The sequence below is a fragment of the Tauraco erythrolophus genome, chromosome 9 (genome assembly GCF_009769465.1).
Source record: "Tauraco erythrolophus isolate bTauEry1 chromosome 9, bTauEry1.pri, whole genome shotgun sequence".
In the NCBI taxonomy this organism is placed as follows: domain Eukaryota; kingdom Metazoa; phylum Chordata; class Aves; order Musophagiformes; family Musophagidae; genus Tauraco; species Tauraco erythrolophus.
In genome coordinates this window covers 24470512-24486718 of record NC_141473.1, presented here as the reverse complement: position 1 = coordinate 24486718, position 16207 = coordinate 24470512, and the positions used below count along the sequence as shown (strand labels likewise).

The window sequence follows — 16207 nt, the reverse complement described above, 5'->3', positions numbered from 1 at the left end:
TTTCAGTAAAGTATTATTGGTAAGTTACATAGCCCATTTTCTTCCTTACGTTCCTTGTTAACACAAATGGCAGAACTTAATGGTTAAATCTAAATTTAAGTATACTAGAAATAAGATACTCGAAAACATACTTTTTTTCAGAAAGTAAAGTTTTCAGCTAATGGCTCCCTAGAGTAGATCGAACTGGGCCAGCTGACCTTATCATAACCTGCTCTTTCGTGAGACATCTGCTCAGCACATCAGATGGTGGTAACTCATAACCGAGTAAGAAAATACAGGAGGACTTCAAGGCAGAAAGTGGGAATGGACTGCTTGTTACCATGCAATGTACTTAGTTTTATTATCAAAGTCAACTGACTTCACTAGATTGGACTTCTGTGCTTGCTTCTCAAATTTATTCTTTTCAGCTCTGCCAAGAAAACAATTAAACAAATCACCTGTTCAGCCAGCTCAGAGTAATAGGCTCAGAAATGCTTGATTTCCTACATTTCAGTTTCATGGTCATCTGTCTAACGATTATCTCAAGGCTGGCTTTTTCATTTGTAAAGAAAGGCATTAATGTAAATGTGTATTACCTCAGAAGTCACCATAATCATCAACAATAAAGTTTCTAAAGATTCAGAGTTTTCTTTTACAGTTTTTAGAGTTGAACCTCCAAAAGGTAAACTTGCATTTTAGTTGCACAATGTCTATTTTGTATAAGCTTCCCAAGGCATTTGAAAGATTTCCTGAGTGTGCACTACGTACAAAAAAGCAGAGTGGTGTTTAAAAACCAGACACACTCCACCTCCTGCAAAGCATACATGCTAGGAAACAAGATATTAGAATTTGGGGGGAAAAGTAATTCAATTACTTTATTTAAAAACAAAACAAAACCCACTAGAAATATTCACTGAAATGAATCACTTGTTCTATCACAAGATTCAAACCCATTCAAAAGTTTTGAACAAGAGTTCATTGCTATGGCAAATTTTCTAATCCCTGTATTATATTGCACCCTAAAAAAAACCCCAGGTTTATAAATAAAATATTTATTTTTGAGGCATGATTACAGTAAAGTTATGTTAACACCAGCCAATTTCTTTGTGGAGAAGACACCGGTAATGGTATTTCCAACCATACTATTTTTGGCAGTCAATCAGCTTCATTCCTGTTAAGTGTCTTACATGAGAAAAAACTCAGCTTATGTTAAACTCCATTTTAGTTTCTAGATTTTAGGACTGACCTCTGCTTTTCCCAGAGATGCCTGCACCAAAAAGCCAGACAATGATTTTGATGCTTGAATAATGCTCATTTTAATTTCTAACTGCTTAAGCTGCAGTAAGTTTACTCACTACGGTTTAGGTTACTTGAAACTCTAGAAATAAATTAAAAAGCTAATATTTTACATTAATATTAATTTGTTCATACAGTTACCAGCAATGCAGCTCCAACTTGGCTATCGAAATAACATTAGTATAGAATACTCTTACTGCTTGATTTGTTAAATGATACCGCACATGTGAGTTAAATGAAAATTTTTATTCGCAGTGTAAACAAATCAGGTGTTACCCTATTCTTTGCCTAGACATTACAGCTTATTATACTTCTTTGGTAAAGAAGGAAAAAGTAATATGAACACATTGCAAAATATCTGATTTAAGTTATATGCATTGCTCACACTCCCTAGTGATTAAGACAATTAAGATAAAGAACACAGCATTTTTTAACTCTAGGTCAACAGTTCCAATGTGGTGTATGTCAGTAGCAAGCAAAGGGATGCATGATAGCTTCTCAGCAGCCAACAAACTATTTTGCTGCACAATCACACTCCTACTGAAAAACTTTACGATTACCATCATATATACGCATTATGAACCCTCAATGCCAGTCTCAGGCAAGCCAAATCCCACGTCTTTGAAAAGAATAAACAGCTCTTCTCCCTCATTCTCCAAGAGTAGTTCCCTCAAGACTGGCAGTCCTTTTGAATGGAGAAAATGGACAGGGAAGGTGGTGCTAGCACATGTGCACTGCTCTTTATCCCACCATCCACATGCCTGTATGAGTTCTGCTGGAGAACTCCCTTAAAGAGGAACACCCATTCTTGAACTAACACTTCAGAAACAAAAACCCCTCCTCTCAGGAAAGAGAACAAAACACCCTCATCTGTTTCACTTCCTGCATCCAAATCCTGCCCTTTAATGCAGGAACAGGTAAGACTCCCTTGGCAGCTCACCTGTGACTGTCATTTGTCCCTACAAGACAGATACCAGTGACAATACACTTCACAGTGTTAACAAGGGACTCATAACGCACTAGTTCATTTTGCTATAAAGTCCAGATGAACAAAAAAAACCAACAAATGCAATAGATTATCATTCATAAAGGCCATTGAACATTTCTAACTCGTGATAATGCATCTAGGATAGTAAGCACTACATGAAGCAGGTTTCATCACTGTGACAGATAGCTTTGTTTCGCATTTTTCATTATATCACAACTCAAGCAGTCATGAATTGCTGCAGAAAAAGTTCTTTCCCCCAGCATAAAGTGGTACTATTCCACAGTATCTGTATTACATTTCTACAGTAATTTAACTATTTAATTCACCACGATCTACCAAGTATTGATCAAAGGCTGGTTGCAGTTTAGCAATTAAGAAAAATATATTTTCCTTAATCCCTTACTCCTCCAGGTGAACAAAAAGCTCAAAATTAACTAAAAACTCTACACATCCTAGAAAATGAGCACAAACAAAATTACATGTTTGTATACAATTCATCAAGAAGCAAGAAAAAAGCTTTGGTCTCATTTCAATACATGAACACTTCTCTCAAAAAAAAAAAAGAATCAAACCCCTCTACACCCAAACAAGATCACACACCAGGAACACAGCATAATAAATACTATAGCGGATTGTATCAAAAGCCCATTTAACTTGGTATCCTGTCTCCAAAAGCAGCTGCAAGTAGGTTCCTAAGGAAGGTTCCAAACAGGATACGCATTTATCATACTTCCTCTAGGCACTCTCCCATCCTCCCACTATTTTCAGTTCTTGGGATTTCCTGCAGTTTGTCTATTTGATAACCCACAATGGATTATTCTAAGTACTTAACCTCCAAACTTAAAATAAAGAATTTTAACAGTACATGACTTAGTATTACAAAGGCCTCCCTGTTGTTGGTTTATGAACTACTAGCTTAAAGCAATCCTCCCATCAAATTCTTGCACAGGAAGAGAAGTACAAGTTCCCATCTTCTCCATGCAACTTATACTTTCTTAGACCTTTGTCAGGACTCCAGTCCCCTCTGTCACCTTTCCCAAGCTGAAGAGTTCCAGCCTACTTAGCTTTGCCTTATACAGAAGCAATTCCATACCTTTGATTGTTCCCAAAGTCCTTCTATGACCTTTTCCAGTTCTACTACAGCCTTTCTAAAATTTAGGGACTACAAGTGCATGCAGTATTCAAGGTGTGGGAGGAAAAATACATAGTGACTTTTTGGTCTCTCATCTTTTGCTGATAAACTTAATATTTGGTTTATTTTTTGACCACTACTGAGTATATAATGGATGCTCTCACCAACGTATCACTGCTCCAAGACCTTACTCACTATTGGTAATGGTCAGTTGAGAGTCAATCATCCTATATGAAGCTAGACCTGCTGCTCTCATGTGTGCATTGTTTCAGATCTTTCAAAGTAATTTCATCCACAGTTAATATCAAGCCACTCGCTTTAATAAGGTCCTGTTGTAATTTCTGAGAGTCATCTATTAATCTCACTACCCTGTGTAAGACTTCAGGTCATCAGCAAGTACTTTCGACTCACAGCTCATCCTAGTTTCCAGGGCATTTGTGAACATGGTGAAAAGCCCAATGCCAGCAGATATCCTCAGAGCCCAACTGATTACCTCCCACCCTTGTCAGGGTAAACCATGTAATTTTTTATTTCATTTTCAGTTTTCTCTTTTCCATACAACAACTTTTCTTATTACCCTGTAGCTACTTCATTTTCTTAAAAGTCTTCAGATTTTGCCAAAAAGTTTAGAAATCAGTGTGCACTGCATCACCTGGATTTTCCTTATTCCCCTTTGTGATGTTTCTAAGAACATCAACAGATTTATAAGGCAAAATTTCCCTCTACAGAAACACTGTTAATTCACCCAAAACAATCATATGTATTTGGGATCTGTAATTCTCTTCTCTAGTATAGACTTTCTAGTCATTTGCTGCAAAGGTATGCCAGACCTATAGACCTCCTGTTCCCCAGATTCCCCTATAAAGTGTCTCAGGCAGTAGCATCACCTTGATTGACACACAGGTTGTCTCAGGTAAGAGACTGCTTCACTAGTAATTCAGCTGTTTCATTCTTGAACTTTTATGCTAATACTACCTGGTCCTAGGCACTTTTTTTATTATTCATTTTGTCAACCTACAATGCAACTAAATCTTTTTTCACTGCCTAACAGAAACTTTCTCTTTAGATATCATCTCTGCTCTCTGTTTTAATATTTTCTTAGTTGCCTCAATGCTTTCTTGTTTTGAGCTATCTGCTTGTTTTGGTTTTAGGAATACAGTAAAACATTCAGTCATTCTGTACACATTGGACAACACTAATAGAGCAGTCACTACATTCAGCAGGTTGTAGGGCAAAGTCACTTCACTGAAAGTTTGTCAGTTGGCAGTAAGAAGCTTGGCAATTCCTCAACAAGAAGCGACACATAATTTTTAAAACTTAAGGCAGTAGGAGGAGAAAGTCAGTTGTCCTTGACACTGAGCCATGGAATTAAGAGTGTCAGTCACTGCTCTTCAAATGTCTTAGATTTCCAGGCAGTTATATCATAGATCAGCTGCCTGCACTGACCAATTCTCTTTTTTTTATGAACAAAATTAATAGAAAAGATTGAGAACACCACATTATCTCTGAAACTGTTCGGCAAAACTACAACAGCACATAGGTAAGTACTATTGTTACTCTGAAGTTTGGGGGTTTTTTAAAGAAAAAAATACCCTAGATATGTATCCATATGTATAGAATGTAATAAGAAAAGTCACTGTCAGCAGAAAGATCGTTCCTGATGAAGGGCAGCCTCAAGACTCCAAAGAACTATTCAAACATAAGAGTATTTTCTAATCTGTACAGCAGAAATGAGTAATAACAATCTATCACTGGAACAGGTTTCTAGTACCTACAATAGAAGATTTACAATAAAGTGAGTTTACTTGATAAACGCAGGTGGCATATCCCTTTTCAAGATCTGGTCTTCTGTTGTCTGCACAGTCTCTTTTCCAACCTGCAGGAGAAAGAAGTCACACTTAAGATTCAGAATTTCTCTGTAAAGCCTAGATGAAAACAAATAGCAAAATAACAATTTAAAAAGTTATTTGTACTAATAATTCCTTTCACTAGAGTTTCTGTGTATATTTTTGAGACCACTATATATTGTGGTTAGTCTAATGGATTAGAAATCATACATTGTTTCCTGCCAACATGTCTACTGTTAACAGGGATGGGAAGAGAGGCACTTTTCCCCTCTTCCCACTCTCCACAGAAACAATACTATTTGTTTGCTGCACGTAGTAGTAAAAACTTAATCACTGTGAACTCGGTAGGCTTCCCTCCCTCCTAAACCCCACAAAAGTCAGGAATCAAGTTAAAAAATTACCCCCATTTTGCTATTCAACCTAGTCTATTAGAAAAGTGTAGTTAATTACTGAGAATATACCCCACATCCACATTCACACCATCCTTTAGGCAAAAATAATTGTGCAGAAGCTAATAAAGAGAGAGTGAAATCTGGAGTTTTCTATACACTAGCTCTTGTGTTATACAATAGAAGTCTTTATAATCGGTAGCTGGCTCTCTGGACTGTGAGATCACCAACTTGACAAAATATTTCCAGCTCCTTTGTTCACTGTATTTTCCAGCTGAATAAGCTATTCAGAAAAGCATCACAAAGCAGGTGGTCTTTAACCCAGACACTGGTTTGTGTTAAGAGCTGCCAGGCCTGCTCAAGCTAGACAAGATAGCCCTGAAAATCCCTGATCAGCTGGTGTTTAGAGATTTGCTGGTTTTTGACAGAAGTTGTAGTGTGCCAATATGCACAGCACTTGCCAATTCTAATGCTGTACAGCCTTCCAGAAGCACTATTTCCTTGTAAATTTATGCCACTTACCAAAGAGTGTCTCCCTTGTCCAGTCCCTTACAGAAGGGCTTTACAGAAGTGTTGGCCCTAGTATTTTATTTGGTTCAAAGACAGCCAGCCTAGCCAATAATTTACTTGAAAAAAAATCATTAGTACTACACTCACAAGTAGTCACATAGATATTTTTAAGTAATTAAGGGAATGGCAGAGAGGAGGTTAAAGGTCTTCCATTTTACAATAGGTTTCTGTCTCTTATGGTCATTGTAGGCTGTCATGTTCCCTCCTAGTGCACAGCACGGCAGTGTTGCTTTGACTCCTAAACTTCATGGCAATGCCTCAAGAGCACAGTTATAAATTTATCTTATGCCTCATTTCTTAGGACAAGGTTCTATGACCCACCAGAAAGCACGTCACTTTGTTCTAATTATTGCCATGGCACTCAAAGCACATTTTTTTTTTTGGTCTCACATGTTTGTATGCACACATGCATGATAAAGATGACACAGAAAATTGATAATTTGCATAAACTTTATATTACGTATCGTTCAGACAGAAGGTTGTCACCAGGTGAAAGTGAAGAATAATGCTTTCTTTCCAGAGAATCATTGGGAGGAAACTGCCTTCAAGGTTTATTTCTGCTGCAGCTGTACCAATATGAATACAGTTTAGTTTATTTAAAAAAATGTTTCTGAGGATATACAGTTTTTAAAGAATGCATTAAAAAATAAAGCTTACAAGGCAGGGGCAGCTTTAATTTGAAGGTCATTTCAACAATCGTCATGGCTATTTTATAATGAACAGTCAGTTAGGAACAACCAAGAAAATTTCTGCTCAAGTTACAACACTCTTGATGCTTCTAGTTTTATTAGACCATACCTAAAAAGCATTTCTTCACTCAGTCTGGAAAGCATTAAGTCTCTTCTATAAGAGGATATATCTAAGTTCACTACTTAAAGAAGCATTATCAACTAATTAGATATAGACACACAATATACATACGCACAAATATAAGGACATTCTTTGCTATGCCTAGCTAGGATCTTTAGTCTTCGAATGAAAGTAACATATGGGATATGAGTCAACTCCTATTTTCATTTTTGTAGGTAGTTTTAACCTCAAAACTTTCATGAAAGACACAGCCTTTGACCTAAAGTCCAAAGCCAGAATATTTATCTTCCAAGTCCATCACAAAGCAGAAACACTCATCCCTCCAATACCCTTAGCACTATACAGCACACAGACAGGACAAGATTTCAAGATGTTCCCATGAGCTCTCAATTAAGAAGGTCCCCTACCTTTCTAGAAAAAAGGAATTCTTATCGTATTTTAAGCACCAATACAGTACATACTCACTGTTTAAACATAAAACCTTGTGGCTCAAAGGAAAGCATTTCATCTTTACATAGCTATTAATTAACCTCTCCAGAAGTTGCTCTTTGCATTTGTAGCCAAGGTATAGAGATGGAATGGAGATAGAATGTAAAGGACAAACGTACTCTGCGTACCATTTAACAGGCCAAGTCTCAATACATGAAGCCATACATGAATTCATGACTTCAAATACATACTCCCAAAAGAGTTTTGTGGAGTTTCCTTTTTGGCTTTTGTGGTTAAGGGGATATTTTTTTTTCTTTCTTACTTTTTGTTTTAATAATACCCAGTATCTTCAGACTTAATTTTACATGGGCTAAGCACTTTTCAGACATGCTGCAGTGTAACACACAAGGTAGAGATTCACTCAATTCTGCCTTATCCATGCTCCATTACCAAGGAAATGCAGATTTATCTTTCCCCCCGCCTCAAGCTGTAATATATAGAATCATAGAATGGTTAGAGTTGGAAGGGACCTTAAAGATCATCTAGTTCCAACTCCCCTGCCATGGGTAGGGAAACCCTCCACTACACCAGGTTGCCCAAAGCCTCATCCAGCCTAGCCTTGAACACTTCCAGGGATGGGGCATCCACAACTTCTCTGGGTAAACTGTTCCACCGCCTCACCACCCTCTGAGTGAAAAATTTCTTCCTTATATCTAATCTAAATCTACCCTCTTTCAGTTTAAAGCCGTTGCCCCTTGTCCTATCACTACACACCCTTGTAGAAAGTCCCTCTCCAGCAGACTAGTCAAACTTCATGCTAATACAGAACAACTATCTGGGAAACCTGCATTTTATTAATATCCAACAGTATACATGTGGAAAAAAAACCACAAAAATGTCTGAAACTCAAGTAGAAATCCTATGTCTAAAAATAATTTTTCCCTAACTGGAAGGAACAGTCTGCATGGAGTAGAAGCTTCTGTGTTTAAGTAATACCAAAGCAGCCATTATTCATGGTTCCAAAGAAACTGCACCCATTAAAATAGTAAAGAGACCGTAACTTTTTGAACACCATACTTGCCCAGAGCAGCACAGAGTATGGGAAGCTCTCAAGCAACCTTAATAAGACAGTTTCATAGTTACAACTTCTACCCATCCATATTCATTTCCATAGTCTTTGGGAAATTAGAGGTAAACCAGCTGAATGAAGAATAAGCTACTTCCCTGCTTGCTCTCTGCTACTTAACAACGGTGAACGAGAGGTTGGCAAGTCTAGAAAATTAAAGGATATGGGACACACACAAGTCAGAGAGCATATATGGTCACTGAAAAGCCACCTAGGAATTCAGCTAGAAGAACCAGGTGGAGATGGAGATTTCTTGCTGCTCTTGGCTTTTACCCTTGCTTGTAGGTCTCATGTACTATTATGTGCCACTGATTAGTAGAATTATCCGAAGATCGGTATGTTTCAAGCTTCCTGCCAGGGAGTACTTTCTCCATGGAAAAGCAAGAGGAAATCTTTCTGATGAGGCTGAAGATTTTTTCCTTATAACCACTTCTGCAGCTTTTTGTCATGTCTGCTTCTACTGCAGGAAAGATAAGACACAAACATCTCACAAGGTCCCTTTCCCAGCTTCTTAGCCTGCTGGATACAGCAAAGAACAGCTGTTCACTGAGCAGAGTAAATAGTTTCAGCTTCTGTAATTATCTAAGTTTGTTTAAACAAAGACACCACAAACACCTAGTATATCTAGTTCTCTTAACTTCTAGAAGTTTCAAAGTAGAAACTATATGTATCATATAGAATAAAACGTAAGTATTTAAGATGAGAGTTCGAAGTTTATTGTTTGGGGTGGGTTTTGGGTGTTGGGAGGGTTTTTTGTTTTGGTTTGTTGTTTGTTTGTTTTTTTTCCTTTTTTTAAGCAAAAAAATTCTTCTGAATGCCTATACTGACAGTACCAATTTGACAGTTTGCCAAATGCTGGAAGTGAAGTTTTCCTTGCAGCTTATATGATTTCCCCAGTCAAAGGAAGACCTTAGAGGAATTAGTCCTTGCAATGTTCCAGAAGCTAATTTAAAACATCTGGCATTTTAGCAAGGAGCCTAAGAAAATTCCTGCATCATCATCCAGTGAACACATACACAGCCTTGCCTCTAACACTAGCAGAGCCTCAGGTTTCTCCCAAGGAATAAGTTACAGTACAAGCTTTGCTTGACAAATCAAAGTACCACTAAAAGTGATCTAGTCTATATGCTGCAAAACCAACTTTACGATACACCATCTCACATTAAAATCCAGCTGCTTGTTTATGCATTCTTCCATGTTTCCAAGCTTCCAGGAAGAATAGTAACATGACAATGAGAGTGTTAAGTCTCACATGAGAAATTTGTTGTACATCAGCAGTTCCGTTTTCTTTTTCAATTTCTTTAGATGTCTGTCCTGAAAAAATAAACTTAAGTATTTGCTATAACTCCACAGCAACAGCAGTTTCTACACTGCATATCCATGTCTAGAATCGATCTCAAAACAGAGTTGCCAGTCCTTTCCCCCATCTCATGCTTTAAGAAAGTAACACTGGCCTAGATTTCAAGACTATGAACAATCCATCAAGCAGAGCTAGAAGCAAGCCAAAGTTACACCAAATTTATGCCTACTCCTTGCTGGCACAGATGATGTACATTTCAGCTCAGAAATACAATGTAGGCAGAGATAATTAAATCTCGGTGAAAGCATTTTGAGTTCAGGTGACACACTGAGACAGTCTTACTCACACATGACAACAAAAGGAAAATTATGACTGAAGTTAATGGTATCCAGTTTTGTATCTCATACTTTTCATGGGGTTCCTCCCTCCTCAAAAGGCTTGTCCATTGAAGGCCTAGAAAGCAGGTCCTTTATCTCAAATCGAGTTCAGAGACAGTTTGTCTCAGTGGGTTCAAAAGTGGCAAAGGCTCAATAACTACTTCACAACAGTTCAGATTTCCTTTTGTGAAACCAGTCATTGGAGTCAAATTACACAAAAAGCTTTTGGGAAGGAGCTCTGGCAGCACAGGAGAAGCAAACAGGGCTTAGCTGTTTACCTTCATTGTTGTCAGTCACGGTATTTTGATTGCAGCCCATGTTCTATTTTTATTTACAGTATCAAGCAGATCCAGTTGTTGCTATTTCAAGCTGGTTTACTCTGCTCTAAGAAATACAGCTGTTAATGTGAATTTTGTTTTATCATGCCCTGACTCTCAGCTACCATCATTTATGTGGTAAAGGTTAGCAAAACAGAATCGTATACATCCTGGCATAGCAGCAAAGTATAGAACTTCGCCAGATGGAAGTCAAAGAGCTTTGGGGTACATCACGGAATTTCTTGGTCACACCTAAATTTCACAAGTCACTCAAAAATTATCATCAAATGATAAACAGCTTCCAGTAAAAACAGAACTTTCTGTAAACTGTGAACAGAAGAGACAAGCAATCTTGAAATGCTTTTAGAAAAATATAAGACAACAGGTTTACAGGTTACTCAATCTAATTCTTCTCATCAAATAAGACTGAATAAAACAGAAACATGGTGCTGAATTCTCTTTCTGCTTCTAGTTTATGCCAAACAACGCACATATACTAGCAGTGGCATCAGTCACCAGGGCCACTTCTCCTTCAAGCCAAGCATGAACCTAAAGAGACTGCTCAATCAGAGCCTGTCTACTTTGTCTTTCAGTTAATATGGAACCTGTATCCTGGTTCCTGGTTTTCTCATGATTACCCTGCATTCCAGGCATAGTAAGGCATAATTTCTAAGGCATCTGGCAATAAGTCAAGTAAATTAGAACACTCCAGCCATCTGGTCCCTAACAGCAGCCAACTGACCTACCTGTCTACACTGGCGATTAAGACAAATTCAATTGGCTTGAGGCTAAGGAAATCCTGCTGTCCAAGTGAAATATATAATCATGAAATGAGAACCATATGGATACCAGAAAGTGACATTGTTTGGGTACCAAAATACTTTTTGTTCATGCTGGTAATGTCTACTAACTCTGTTACCAGTACAGAGTTGAGGCTTGGATGTTTCAGTTAATTACCGGATGCACAATTTAACATAACGGAAACAAGAGCACATATGATTATTTGAGACTTTTTACAGAACTATTGTAATTTGGAAATTAGTTCTTTTATCAGGAGAAGTGCTTCTTCTTCTAAACCAGTACTTCTGAGTTAAAACAACTTAAAGTCATTATAACTCTATTTCAGTCAAATAATGTAAGTCAGCTCTGCCCTTTGAGCACATAAAAACCTCACTTGGAAAAATAAGATACAGTAATTGCCCTCTACAAATGAGATTCACAGCTGCACCTAGCTACTTTTACCTTACAAGGAAGTCTAAGCAAAGTGCCTCATTCCAAACAGCACACAAACTTCGAAAGCTCTTCCATTTCATTTCCATGTACCCAGACCTGAGAATCACCACTAAGTTTCAGAGCATCTCTTAACATAAATCCTGCTGCAGATGTATACACAGATTAGTACTGTACTAAAAGATAACAGATAACACGTGATATATAGAGCTAAATTCTCTCCTTATTCAGGTGCTTGTCTGAAACACAAGCAACCAAACACCATCAATGCTGCATCATCTTTGACAATCTGCCAATATCTGCATGTTGGAGAGAATTTTAGTTGATGAGGATCTCTCCCCTGTCCCAGCAGTTGAGATGCATCCTGTCCTCCCAGCCTTCCAAGTGGTAAGCCAAGTAGAAGTATCTAGAAAGTTTACTTAAGATTAAGAGGTTTTGGCTCTGTTAGAAACAGTAATAATAAAAAGCCTCACCATAGGAAGTTCACAGATCACATCAAGTGGACGAAAGATTTCTTTCCAGGTACAGCAGAGTGGCCTGTAAGAATTTGTTTTTCTAATATAGATAAATATTGCACAGACAGTCTCTAAACCAATCCGAGCTACAGCTTCATATAGGGTAACAGACTTTCTTCCCAGGTAACAGACTTTCTCCCCAGGCTGGTTTCTTCCTTCAGCAGAAGGACAAACCAAGTTGGAGGTGGTCTCTGTAACACTAATATTAAATTGGTATTTCACTTAACCATGTGTCAGCACAGAAAAATATGTAAGGAGATGAAAAAATACATATTCTCTATTGCTTCTAGAGTAAGTTTCAGGTGCAGAACAGTAGAGAAGTTTCTTCCTCTCAAGTTTAAGACGTTTGACTAAATCACATGCAAGACAGATGTCCACTATAAACATTCAAGTGAAATTAAGGCATTGCTACTTTTTATAATCCATTTTACTTTTTGAAAACGCTGCTGATTTGACAAGTATTGTTAACTACATGAGGCATTTTTAATATATCACAACTGAACATGTAGGTTGGCTACCAGGCACTCAATTTTAGGATATTCTATTTGTTACATGCAGACTAGTACTGACTTCTGAACATCAGATTTTTTAACACTGACTCCACTCTTCCACAAAAAGAAAAGGCAGCACTGCTTCCCTTACTAGCTTCCTCCTAGAGCATCAGTGGTCCTAGAGTTCAGAATTTTCTTCTAGGTTCCAAGATAGCAACAGTTTCCTGCAGGAAGACAAGATTTAAAGGCATGAGAAATAAAATGTAGTTTTGAACACCTCTCACAGCAGGGGGAGGAAAAATCCCAGTCATCATTGATTTTAAGACAAATCAGAATACTCACTTTTAGCACTTGATAGAAGCAATGCACTTACCAGTAGACAAACAAAAATACTTACCACCCCACCATTTACATGACACTGCTTTTTAGCATGTTCTAAATGTAGCCATTTTGCTAAAGCCTCTGTAATGAGACCACCCTTCACTCTAAGCAACTCTGATGTTCTTACTACAATCCCCCACCTCTGCCCATGACACTGTTCCAAGTTACTGAACTTGTTCTCACCTGCCTGTTATCAGTGCTGGCTTTTTTTATCTGCAGTCTTGTCAACCAAGTATCCATTTCCATTACCTTGATGGGTTACAAAAACTAAACTGGTTTAGTGCTAAACAATGTACTGAGGCAGAGAAGGAATACATAAGTAAATAGATTAGGTTAGTATTTCTTAAGTCACTCTGCAAATGCAGGAACTAGACAGTCTGTCCCTCATTGACTTGGCTTAATCCTAGTGTTTCCCTCGAGGGAAACACATACTCATCTAAAATTAGCTTTATTGAAAAAGTAATATTTTTTCACTGAGTTTTTAATATTATATTAAAAATACCTTCATGTGCTCACTAATAAATGATTGAAACTTGCAGCATTCATCTTTTGGCATAAGCCCTGCCTCAGTATATGTTTCTTCACCAGCAAGATAAGTACTAACATAGTATTTTATCGTGATTATCCACCATCTGTAGCATATTGGACAATTTGTCTTTCGTAAGAGTCTCATTTTACTTGACTAACAGTTAATTCAAATTTACAGTAAGTTAATGGTGTAAATCATTGCTCACATATTAAGTGTGATGTTTTAATTAGCTACAATATCTAGTTACATGAAATAGAATAAGGACTAGAAATGGTGGGCTGTTTTCCAAGGGACAATGATCACTTACAGCACCATTAAAAACTTAAGTGTGTCATAAACTTGATATTAAGTGATTATTTTTGAGCTTGATTTTGCCTTCAGTGCTCATTCCCATTTATATCAGCTCTGCAAGGAATTCAGCATGTAGAAGACAACCTGCTTACGTGCAGAGTTGTCACAAAGAATTTGCAAACTACTACAAAGCAGCCACTCAGCAGAAATAACTAACTGATGGAGGATATTAGAAATCAAACAAAGAAATGTCTGACTAGCACTAGTTCTGAGTTAAATGAAGACTTACTCAGTTGTTAAAATCAGTTTTTAAAAGAAATAAAGCTTACTATGTGGTCAAGTAACAAAATACTTTTCACAACCTTTAAAAACAACCACTTTTAATAGCATACTATTTATTTCTTGACTGTCACTGTAAAAGAAAATTATTCTTTGAAAAGATTCAGCACTTTTCATGCTAAAGACCAAACTACTGCATAGCAGCAGATGTTATCAATGTTGTCAGAATCATCTACTATGGGATGACATAACCAATAAGAGTACTGTAATCTAGTTCATAGTTGTCAATGATTCCTTTGAGTATTTTTTATCATTTAATCCATTCTAAAGACCTAATTTCTCACTCAGAAATATTGTCTTCCATACCATCTTGAGTAGAATCTACTCTTAGTCACTTTTACAGTCTACATTCAGCCATTAAAACCTATTTCCACCCCAAAGAGCACTGGAGCCAGTCTACTTCTATAACAGTGCTTTGGACTAACAATATACATTACATTATACTCCTCTACATTCACTCAATTACAGCATTATGAAAGCGTCACTCTTACTCTTGCAGTCCTTACTAGAAAGCATAGTTCACATAATACTGAAGTCTATGGGGCTTTTCTTCGTACCAATGGGTTTGTTTGGTCTTATTACTGTAGACAGTAAAATCTGAACATGCTTGATGGGATGTACAGACTTTCTCAGTGTAGCTTTGTACCATGAAGCTACTACTATTCTCAACTGAAACAAAGAGGAGATATTAGGTAGTGTAAGCAAGCAACTTTAAGATTACAGTCCAGTACATACAAATATCTAGGCTAAAACTGCTTCTTCAGTTCCTATGACTGGTAAAGCTGGCCAAAGCCTGGCTTCATCTCTCGCACACAAAAGGAATAACGCTAGTCACTTAGTTTGGAAGCTGTACAGAAGTAAAGCCTCTATAAACTTGTCTTAAAAATTAATCTTTAAATTTGACACTGAATCATAAAGACACATCAGAAAGTTCATTCTTTAAAAGAGAAGCTTTTTCACTGTAATTTGTTAGCATCTTAAAGCTCCATTGTGCCAGGCACTCTACGAATACATAATATTATCCAGACCACATAATAGCAAGCCATTGCTGTGTCACATTAGAATAATGTTGACAAATCAACTCCCGATTAGAAAAAGGATATTGAAGCGCCACCTGCACTTGACAGTATATAATTACCCCCACTTTGAGAAGTTATAGGTACCATTTCTAACTGTTTAAATCCTTTTAGAAGTTTAACAGAAATTAATGAAAAACCCTTTTCATCTTCATAAGGTAGAACACATTTAGAGACAAAGTTCCTTCATCTGCTACAAGAATGTGGTTGAAAAGACAAACAGCAGTATTGCTGCAAGTCTGACTAAACGCATCTCTGGTAACAGGAAGCTACACTTGCTCCCAACAACACTTTGTCCTATCTGAGGAAGTTGCTCCAAATTTAAAAGCAATGAAACAGAAGAGAACCACTCTTCTGAGCAACCATTATACTCTATTGAAATACAAGTTTTGGGCCAGCTAACAAACAAACTGGAAAACCTATCTGGAGAAAAGAATTACACTCAATTGTTAAAGCAGAAGCTAGATCCATCAAGTTTACAAACTCCCTCACAGCTGACTTCCTCCATTGCCAGCCACACAGTAACAAGGGTGGTTATCAGCATCACCAAAACATTTAAAACTAATAAGCTATGTGCAGGAAAGTTTGCTCTTTGCAAGAAAAAAGTGCAAGACAACTATGTGAAAAAAAATCTGCTGAAAAAAAAGGCTAAACAACAACTCTTTGTAGCAGTTAGTAGCTGCTTCAGGGTCATAAAGTCTCTTCAGTGTTTCACTACCCTTAGTAATTGGAGAACAGGTCAGAGACTCCAACTGTCCCCCTTCCCCCCAACACCTCCAAATTGCAGAGCAAAAT

General features: G+C 37.4%; 1 protein-coding gene across 1 annotated transcript in view; it reads right to left on the bottom strand.

Moving 5' to 3' along the window:
- Window positions 1–16207, bottom strand: part of VCL (vinculin) — a 62498-nt gene that overhangs the window by 35717 nt on the left and 10574 nt on the right. Inside the window, 1 exon segment of the mRNA XM_086617041.1 lies at window positions 5201–5271. Coding sequence (XP_086473167.1) covers window positions 5201–5271 — 71 coding nt within the window.